The sequence below is a fragment of the Nelusetta ayraudi genome, unplaced genomic scaffold (assembly GCF_046127955.1).
Source record: "Nelusetta ayraudi isolate G7.1 ecotype Tasmania unplaced genomic scaffold, CSIRO-AGI_Nayr_v1 ptg000041l, whole genome shotgun sequence".
Taxonomy (NCBI): domain Eukaryota; kingdom Metazoa; phylum Chordata; class Actinopteri; order Tetraodontiformes; family Monacanthidae; genus Nelusetta; species Nelusetta ayraudi.
Window position 1 is genome coordinate 1,620,808 of NW_027466091.1, and position 10,514 is coordinate 1,631,321.

The 10,514-nt window shown below is 43.9% G+C and overlaps 1 protein-coding gene across 1 annotated transcript; it reads left to right on the plus strand.

Annotated features, from left to right (window-relative positions):
* Window positions 1–1,636: 1,636 nt before the first annotated feature.
* On the plus strand, window positions 1,637–7,529 carry LOC142893129 (proepiregulin-like). Its single transcript, XM_076033409.1, is given in 6 exon segments — window positions 1,637–1,711; window positions 4,409–4,474; window positions 5,119–5,155; window positions 5,157–5,234; window positions 5,370–5,519; window positions 6,571–7,529. Coding segments are annotated over 6 exon segments (438 nt in total). The 5' UTR covers window positions 1,637–1,677; the 3' UTR covers window positions 6,644–7,529.
* Window positions 7,530–10,514: the final 2,985 nt, after the last annotated feature.

A 10,514-nucleotide genomic window follows, 5' to 3' on the forward strand; every position in this document is an offset into this window, starting at 1 on the left:
TGCACATGCATGCATCGGTTTGCATCTACTTACCTTGTTGACCCCTCCCTTGAATGATTTATTTTTGAATTTATGTGTGTTTAAAAAATGTAGATTCACTAGTAGTGTACTAAAAACCAAACCAGGCGATCAATCAATCAATCAATCAATCAATCAATCAATCAAGAAACGTTGGAGAACGTTGGTGTCACGCCTATAGATCACAACAACATGACATTGATGAGCAGTTGACGATTGACTCAGCATTGCTCTTGTTGCAGAGGTCCACGTTAAGTCCAATAACACGCGCGACTCTATCAGTTTGGAAACATGTGAGTTCAGTGCTGAGGAGCGGAATCAGAAAGATCCGTCGTCTTCAGTTCACCCAGGGCTCCTGACGCACAGTAAAACGGGAACCCTTCTGAACTGTGATCTGGGTTTTTCATGTTCGTGCTGAAAAAAAAATCTCGAAACAGCTGTCTTTGGTTTCATTGACCTTTAATTCTTTATACAACCAAATCAGAATAGTTTATTGTCGCTCGCCGCGATGCTCGAGCGATTGAGAGATTTGAATGCAGCGTATCACCTTTACTTGCTGGACACTATTACACAATGTCTGAGGGCTTTGAATAGAGGCTGCATGACAGAGGACCTGTTTCGTTGGTGGGCGTCTGCAGCGACAGCCCTTCATTCTTCTTTAACCGCAGGTGTCTCTGCTTTTATTTGGGCCCTTTCATGAGTGAAACGGGCTAAATTACAGCGTGTCGCCACACCCAAGGGCACCAGATCGGGCATATTGGTTTCGACTGATGTCTCATCATCACCATCATCATCTCGCCTCCTCTAATTGTTATTTTTGCGAGTCGGAAGCGTGTGGTGTAACGCCGAGAGCAGTATCACAGTGACATCAGTTACAGGAAGGCACAAGGCAACACTGAGACATTAGAGACATCGTTGAGGATGATATATACGTTGATTGCTAAACATTTAACACACTGTTGCCATATTCAGTTGTCAGTCTTTGATTTGAGAAGTAATCAGCTGATTAAAAAAGACGTTTCTTTCTTCTTCTTTTTTTTTTTTTTTTAAAGAAAAATACATTTCTGATGGCAACTTGTGTTTTCAATTACACAAAGATAACGATGACGTTCCAAATATGAGTAAGAATAAGTATTCCAATGGTCAAAGTACTGATTCAACTCTCTTACGCAAGTAAAAGCAAGAAAGCCAAGGTTCAAAACGTGCTTAAAGTAAAAAAAAACTCAAAGAAATTTTCTTGCAATTATTGAAACTCTAAATTTGTTGATAGTCTGCTTTGTTGCTTTGGTGCGCTCTGTACTGTATGTTTTCAGCTGCAGCACAACCAAAGTGGAAGTTTACCCTTTTAATAACGATACACACTGTTATTTTCTAAGACTGAGAACATAACTGAACAGTGACCCCAGAGCGTCCCAGGCGACCTATCGGTATCTGGACCTGTTACTTCTAGTTACTCGTTCCACGTACATGGTTTCCTCCCACCACCGATGTTTAGTGATCGACCACGAGGTGCACGGTATCGTGCTCAACGACGACGTCTCTCTGTCGCATGCAGGTGCGCGACTGCGGGTGCGCGCTCCCGCGAGGTGCGCTCCGCCGCTCTAGGCAACTCCCGCACAACTCTGCGTGACACCAGTCGCGCTGCGCGCACACGCAGACATGGAGGTGAACTGCAGACTGCTCGCGGCCATCGGTGAGTTCCTGGTTTCTATCACACGCAGACGCGATCGATCGGCGCTCGAGCCGCTGTTTCGGCGGTCGAAACGGGCCGAAGACGTAAACGGGTGAAACAACAACAACAAACAAACAAAAAAAAAGGGAAAACGAAATCGTTTATGAAATAAATAGGAGTCTTGGAGCAGTGCCGGGAGTTGTAGTCTGATTGGGTGAGAATAGTGAATGGTTGGAGATGAAAGGGAAGGTCTCACTCTGTGTCCGTGTGAATCAGAGATGGGCTTCCATTCTGATGTGTAAACCATTGGAGAGTTGACCAGTGCTTCAGAAACCCGTGCTACTGCCATGTAGGAAAAGTGCACTCTTTTCTTCCCTCGATCTACAAAGCAGCATATTGTTTTTGCAGCTTCTTCTTTTAAATCACAATTTCACACCTTTTAATTGCAGCAAAGTTATTTGCTCCTCTTTTTTTGACAACTTCATTTCAGACACAGAAATGAGGTCCAATGTTTATCACCTAATGTTTGGTCTCTAGGCAACAACAAGGTTGCAGCCAATATGCATACAATATAAAATAAATATGAGAATAAAATGCCCCAGTCAAATTGCATTTGCAGTCATGTGCTCACTGTCGGCCCTGTTGCCATGGGGCAGTTTTTTTTTTGAAAGGCACATTCTTGTGTTAATGTGCTGATCTGAGCATCAAACTCAGATCCTGAGGGATGTTTTAACATGTTAGCGATCGAAGCCCAAGTGGAAGAATTTATTGTTGGAAGGCACCGGCTGCCTGGTTGACTACATCACCTTCTCGTTGCTCTGGTCTCCACCTTCATGGAAACACTGTGCTTTGCACGAATAAACAATAGTGTCAAGCTGCATTGCAACATACAAAATAGTCCTGGTTCACTTTAAAAAAAAAAAAAAAAAAAAATCTAAATTATTTTTTTATCATTATCAGTATTTAAAACTAATAAAACTAAAAAATCAATCAATCAACGTACAGTTGAAGCATACTCAGGTGAGGATTGGTTCACTTCCTTATCCAATGAGATTGTAACGGTCATTCATTTTCCAAAAAGTCTTCAATCTGAAGAGTTCAATCTGAAGGACGGTAAAATATTTTGAGCGAGATGTAAAAGCAAAGCAACCCAAGCTTGTGTGTTTATGTTGATGCTCATCTTAGCTTTGATGGTGGAGCTTGATAGTGAGGACGCTTGAGCGGAGAGCCGTCGCTCGTGTAAATTCCTTGCTTTCTTTGCGTGCTGCAAAGAAATTATCTCCAACGTTTGTTTTGATTTCACACATTCCTTTTGTCACATTCCACTTAAAGCTTTAGCTTCTATCTTGAACTGATGCATTGTTGGATCTTCTGGGGTTTTGGAATGAGACATAATCCTGATGGTCGGGCACACAACTTTCTGCAAAAGTGTAGCAAGAAAAAAAAAAGAGTAAAAGGATGAACTACAATCATTTCTTTGGTGTTATTCAACAGATGAGAGGCTGAAAGGTTGAGTGTGTAATATTTGGAGATTTTTAAGATAATAAAAAAAAAAAAAACGTCACGTGGTTACATTTTAGATTCACTTTCCCTCCCCCTCCTGAGTTTGCCAGTGAACTACGGTGTCCTGCGCACCCGAACCTGGATACCTCGTTCACCTTCTTCTTCTTCGTTGGTTTATTTAAAGATGTGAGCAGTCACCCTAATCGTGAAATGCGCTGTCATGTGGGCAGGATTGTCCACACCGGGCATCCTTGGAAAGTGGAGGTGCTGGATGGCAGCTATACCTGGGAGCAAGACCCTTGCTAGATGTACATTCTTATATATACATGAGAACAATATGGGTAGGAAAACCAGATTCATTTTTATGGAATTCCAGTTATACACTTTTATTAATGTGTTTATGGGCACTATATTCAGCTATTTAAAAACAATATGGCAAGCTAAATATTACACGCTGGACCTTTAAGTGTGTTAGAGGACAATGGTGAAGGGAATTCTAGTTAATTGAGTTGTATGCGACCTTTAAATGTGCTTGCATTGCATGGTTTCTGTGTGATCCAGATGTAGTTCCGGTAAACAGAAGAAGAAGAACCAGCTGGAAATAATACTTGAAGAGTGGCAGTGGCAGAGAGAGAAAGAGAGAGTCAGTGACTAACGGCATGATGGGGCTGGTTGAACGTTGATTAATCACACAGTGTGTGTTCTACCGGCCAGCAACACCCATCACAGACAGTCACAGGCGCCTGGAGAAGGTGGCCCAGCATTCACAGGAAGTGTGCCATGAACCAGACGCCACCTAAATCCCGGTTCAAGTGCTTTTTTCCTGTCCTGCCTGCAGGAATGTGGGCGTCTGCGCTGCGGAACTCCACAAGCTGGTACAGGCACGTTGGGCTCAGCTGCTGGAGCCACACACAACATCAAGGCTGCCTGTGCCGGCGGAGTCCGCACTCTGGCTGCCATGTCCCTCCAGAAATAATATTTCTCCCCGTCTTTTGGAATTTTCCCTTTGTGCAAGCTGTGTCGTGCGCGACTCAACACATTTATAGAGGTTTTTTTTTTTTTTTTTCATCATCATGGGGTTACAATAAGGAGGCCAAAATGGCTGTGAGCCAGGAATCAACTCTTTGGGGGGGGGTTCCTGACTCACGGGACATAGAAATGAAAGTCTGTTGTCTAACTGGATGACACACTGACCTGATGCTGGATGTTTTCCAGGTGTCCTGCTGCTCGGGCCATGCGTCCTCACCGTCAGTGTGCCCTCCAGCTCGGGCCTCTCCGCAGGTATTCACAAAAATTCACCTTCGGGAAGTTTGAAATCTACAGCTTTACGTGACACCGCGTTAAATGATTCAGCCGTTTATAATTATCTATTAAATTATCAACAGGTTCAGTCGGTGTGTGTGTGTGTATGAATTATTGTTTTATTCAGCAGGGCAGATGCGCTTGTTTCTTTGGTAATCTTGGTGAGATGGGAAGCAGCACCTCCAGAGGGCGCCAGTTGCATGTATTTTTTTTCCTATACACTTTTTTTTTTAGCAGGTTGCAATATGCTGTCACAACACTAGACGGCGCGATAAACCGTGTACACTTTCACATCTATTAGAATTTCACCTCGTTTAACTTTCACTAGAGTTCAATTCTAATTAAAAAAAAAATATATATATTTATTTCGATGCGATTATTATTATTATAATCCACTACAATTGTATTGTTTTTGTTATTCTGAGCCTTTCTAATTATCCTATCCATTCTCGTCCTTTATCCTCGTCTTTATTCACCGGACGCAGCTGCCTTGCAGTGGACACTGAGCTACTTTCTCTGAATATGACCCGGATGTGTGGCATCTAAAAATCCAAGCAGACACACTAAAACTCGCAACACAACACTGCCAGCGAGTTGCCGACGTCATTATTTCTGTGTCTCAGGTCAGGGCGAAGGGCGCCCCCGTGTGGTGAAACGCTCCATCCAGCGCGTTCAGCGACTACTGCCTGAACAGCGGCCAGTGCATGCTGCTGGTGGACATCAACGAGCACCACTGCAAGTACGTGTGTGTGTGTGTGTGTGTGTGTGTGTGTGTGTGTGTGTGTGTGTGTGTGTGTGTGTGTGTGTGTGTGTGAACTCGCATGTGTCTGTGTGTATGTGTGATCCATAGCGATTGGCCCTCCATGTGTTTCAGGTGTGAGCGAGGCTACTACGGTCCCAGGTGCGGGACGGTGGAGCTGCTCATGAAGCCCATGATGGCCGAGGAGCAGATAGTCCTCATCGTTTTCTGCGTCGGCCTGCTGATCGTGGGTCTGAGCGGAGCTCTGTACCTCTGCTGCAAATGGTAAGGACCCGAGTGGGTAGTGCTCAGAGCGGGGCTCACCGACCTGTTTGAGCCTGAGAGCTGCTTCGTGGGTACTGAGTCATATGAAGGGCAACCCGTTCGCCACACTCTCCCTTAAATAACTCATTTTCTCAGTTCGCCCCGAGTTGTATGTAATTGTTACCAGCTGCGTTTCCATGACATGACAGTTTTGTTTTGTTTTTTTTCCCCCGCAAAATAAAAATCGATGTTTCTAAAATTTCGGCAAAGTATAATTGCGATTTTCCAAAGTGTTTCCTTAAAGTCTTAGGGTCAGAGAAAGTGTCACGGTCAACACTACGCACTGTTGACCCATATAGTCGGACCTAGTAATATTCTATCAGAATGCATCACTCATGAGCAGAATAAGTGACGATGCATTGTGTGTTCCTGTTGCACCGCTTTAAATCAAGTCGTGCGTCGTGTTGCATTTGTTTGCCGTGATAAAAGATTCAAAAAGCAAACAAGCGGGGGAAAAAAAACCCCGTTGCTTTGAACTGCGTGAAGACATGCGCATTAAGCAGCTACAACTGGCTGTAGGCGTGAGTGTGGATGACTGGTGAATATTGTGTGTAAAAGGCCCAGTGTGGATCTGTTAAAGAGATCCACCAGCAGAATCGCCCTTTAAAAATGAATGCACTCAAATTCTAGTTCTTTATTTAAAAAAAAAAAAAAAAAGGGAAAGTACATTAATCAACACAACAGAAAGTAAATACAGCCGAGTTAGCTGAAGGCTAATTTCCATCGGTAGTCCCTTTGCCAGGTGTTAATAGACACTTTAATGTGAGGTGGTGGTGGTTTCTAATTATTTATTTATTAGAGTTTTCAAAACCTCAAAACAGAAAATGATGCTAATAAGCTACCGACATTAAAGAACTCTTATTTTCTTCTTCTTGACTGTCCATTTACTTTGGAAATTGACAGTTTGATTCTCAGCTCAGGGTCACAATGTTGCCATTTGAACAGAATGACATTCCTTGGGGTTTGTTGAGGAGCGTCGTTGAAACGTGTTCATTTCATCCGATTTTTGCAGGTTCAAGGGAAAGAAATTCCCAAAGCAGCAGAAACGCCAAAGCTACAAAGGAGCCCAGTCTGTGAATGTTTAAGCACACACACACACACACACACACACACACACACACACACACACACACACAGCCTCTTCCACTGGAATTTTCCCAATTTTTCCCCCACGCCATGTCAGTTTCAACACAGCGTGGCTCCGCCTGCGGCTCACCCTGAGCCAACTGCTTCACCTCACGACACCGCGTGTCTCATGGCCTCGGCTCACTTCATCACGCTGTCAGACACAAACGCAAATACACTCGAGTTTTCAAAATGGGCAAGCAAGCTCCGCGTGTCATGCAACCAGCATTTCAAGCACCGGGCCAGCGGAACCAACCGGACCCGGCGGCGTGCCGACGCCCACCACCACGGTGGAAAGTTTCACGGGAACGATGCGAAGGAATCGGCTGAGCGCAAACACATGAACGTCAAGCACGCCTGACGCTCTGATTCCCTCACGTTGTGGGGGTGTCCAAGTCTGGCAGCCGCTTCTCTGGATGTGGTGAAATTCCATAGGAAGTAAAGAAAGTGTTGCTGCTTCAGCATTTTGCTCAGCTTTCTCTGAAGTGTGTACTTATTGTCAATCTTTTTTTTTCTTTTTTTTTTTTTTTACTAGACTCAGCTTTAATATGTTTTAAGGAATGTTAGTATTTTATTAGTAATGGCCACAAATTGTATCATTTTCACTTACTGCTGTTTTTAATTAATTTATTATGCCGTATCTTTGTACCGTGGAGTCCTTTTTTTTTTTTAACCTTGGATGGACCTTTTTTTTATTTTATTTTTTTAACGATTTTGGTTTTTTTTTTACTGTTGTCTAGATTTAATGTGGTCTAGCTTCAAACAGCATGATTGACTGGATTTATTCAGCAAATGCTGTGGGATGCATTAGAGGAAAAGAAACACGCTGGGTGTACGTTAACTACAAGATGAATTAAATATGATTTCAAGCCATTTAGCTTTTTGTCACTTTTGTAACAAACATTATTTTTTTTTATAAAAAACACATGAGTGCAATTTCCTTCTGATTTGTCTTCTGTATTTCATACACGATGGTGTGCACACAGTAGTTGTGTGGAACAGCGCAGTTTTGTAGATGTTAAAAACTTTGATAACTTTTGAGCTTCAGGGCCAATTCCAATTCCTCACTTAACTCCTCAATCTCAACCCTCGCCCTTAACCCTCAACCTTTGGCCCTCAAAAATAAGTGTAAGGGCTTAGAACTGGGACACCCCTTAAGTGCAGTTACGTCTTCAGACTGTGGGGGGCGGCCTTACGCCAAAGCTACGTCCAGTCTGTCAAGAAGACGACGACTAAAAGGAAGAAGTCCTCCGTCGCGACACAACGAGGTATACAAGTAACGTGAAGCCGGGACCGCCGGTCCGGCTGACAAACATCGTAAAGTAAAAAAACGATGTCAATAATCCATAAAAAAAAAGTCTTAAACTAAGACAATAAAATGGTTTGGTAATATTTATATCTTTATTAACTAAGAAAATACTTGCATTTGTAGCTTTTTTCATCGCCATCTTTTTCGAAGACGTCTTGGCGAAAATACGCAATGCCTTCTGGGTAGCCCTGACTGCCAAGGGTGGTGCCGGAGAATCTCAATATTGAGGGCGATACAGCCCTTACACTCCTCCCTCAACTTGACCTTCTGAGAATCGGGACAGCACTTGCACCTCGCGGGAGCGAGCATGTTTGAGATTGAGGGTTGAGATTGAGGGTTGAGGGAGGAATTGGAATTCACCCTTGATCAAAAGGACGGCTCTCCCACTGACAATTGTACCTACGTCCTTCAACAACACACACGCGCGAGGTGAAGTCTTCTACACATGCACTTTCTCTTGTGTTAGCGTGCATCACGAGCACACTACCAGAAAACATTCCCTGGCAGTAATGAAAGCCCACAGAGAACCTCGTCTTCGAATCTTCAACCACTGAGCTTCGGTTCAAAGCAACGACGTGCAGTGGAGTTTATTAGCGCCGGTCCAGTCTCCAGTTGTTTTCTTTTGTCGTGAAGGCAGGTATGTCGTTGACCCTGAGGAGGGAACGCCACTATTGGAACCTCTCAAGGAGAAAGTCAACGTCACTCCAGCTTCAGTGCAAAGCAGCAGCCTTTACCTTCCACCACTGTTTGTGAGTGTCTATGGGAATTTCACGAGTTCCGTGGTGTTAGGATAACGATAGCGCAGAACATTCTGTTGAACAGCTGAAAAAAAAAGAATATTCTGAAATATTACAGAGTAATAATACGAGGGAATTACTAGGAAGAGCAAAGTAATGCTTATGAAAAAAGAAAAAAGTTCTGCTTCAGCGTTGTAAGTACATGTATACATATGTGTGTGTGCGCGCGCGTGTGTATTTTTACCTCATTGTTACAGTTTTAAGCGAAGCGCACACAGTTACGCAACTCCCGGTGGAAGTGATAAAATATATTTTGGTCCGGTCATGTGACCGACCGGCTGAGTCAACTTCTCACAGCGTCCTGTAAAAAGTTAATTGGTAATCCCTGCGGCCTCATTAGCGCCGAGTCGCGCGGAGTCAATGAGCCGTTTTAACACCTGGTCGGAGTCTGTTTACATGACCTGCATTCAAAGCAGCAGGAGGAACATTAACCCGGCAGCGGTGCGACGCGTTTCAAACCACTTGGCTTATGCGTGAACACACTTCGCTTCCTCTCCGAGAAGTGAACGTTCTTTTGTGTGACAAAAGCCGTAGTTGAAATGTTAGGGAAAGATGATCGGGCAGCACCCATCCTGTGCCCAGTTGACACCTGACTGTTGCGTAAGTGGCGTCGTGTTGCGGCTGTCGTGAGTAACGTGGTCGCAGCCCCGTTAGGCTCCGTGTTCCTTCAACAAGAAAAAAGTCCATTGGCCACTGGCATTCCAGTGGCATCAATGTGACTCGTGTTGTATTTTCACTGTCTGGCCAGCAAGCAGCGAGGCCGTATGTACAATAATAATAATAATAATGATAACAATAATGATAATAATAATAATGATACTGCGTGTCTGTCGGTCAACCTGCCGTCACCGCAGCATCCACACAACTCAGGACTGCTTCCGAAGCGGTGGGACTGAGGTCAAAGCTGCCAATGAAGGCCTTTAAAGACAGTAACTGATGAGGGTGCCGCCACATTTTACTGAAGCAGAAACTACCCGAGCAGGTACCTGGTACCATCGGTGCTGATCCGGCTCCGAGTCAGTTGTTCTTTGGACAGATTTCCATTCAAATCTGTGATTCCAAGTCAAGGACATCTTCATGATTCAGACTCAACTCCTGCTTCTGTTTCCAGGGTCGAACCTTCACTTTGTCTGACATCTTCATATCTGTCATATGTGGCCTGTTAAGCTTTTTTTCCGGCCCAATGAACTTGAAGAAATTATATTAATGGTAAAAAGGTTTTATTAAAAAAAACAACTGTATTTCATCCATTCTTTCAGTCATTTCAATAAAGAGCTAAATACTGTGGCGCTTTAAAGACGGACGTTTTGTTGGAACGCTTTGATTCGTTTTCAATTAGCATTAAGGCACATGTTTTCTACATATCCCATGATATGTAATCCTTCCATCTGCTCCACCCCCCCCTGTCAAATTTTAGAACCCATTCTGGCACAACATTGAAAAAGTTTGCCCACCCCTGTTCTAACTTCAATCTGGAAAACCCTGCTGGCCTCAGCTCCTTGCTAGCTGTTAGCAGGTTAGCTCGTTGTCGCCGAGATTCCCTCAGTGCATTCGTCGTCGCTCTTGAGTCCTGCCAATGCACATCCACGGGCATATGATTTGCATTAATCTTTCTTTGCAATCTTTTTTTTTAGTAGCTATCTCACCTCACACAAAAAAATCTTCCCCACGTCGGAGGGGAGTATGGATTCCATGTGTATGCAAATCGCAATTGTACTTTTTTAC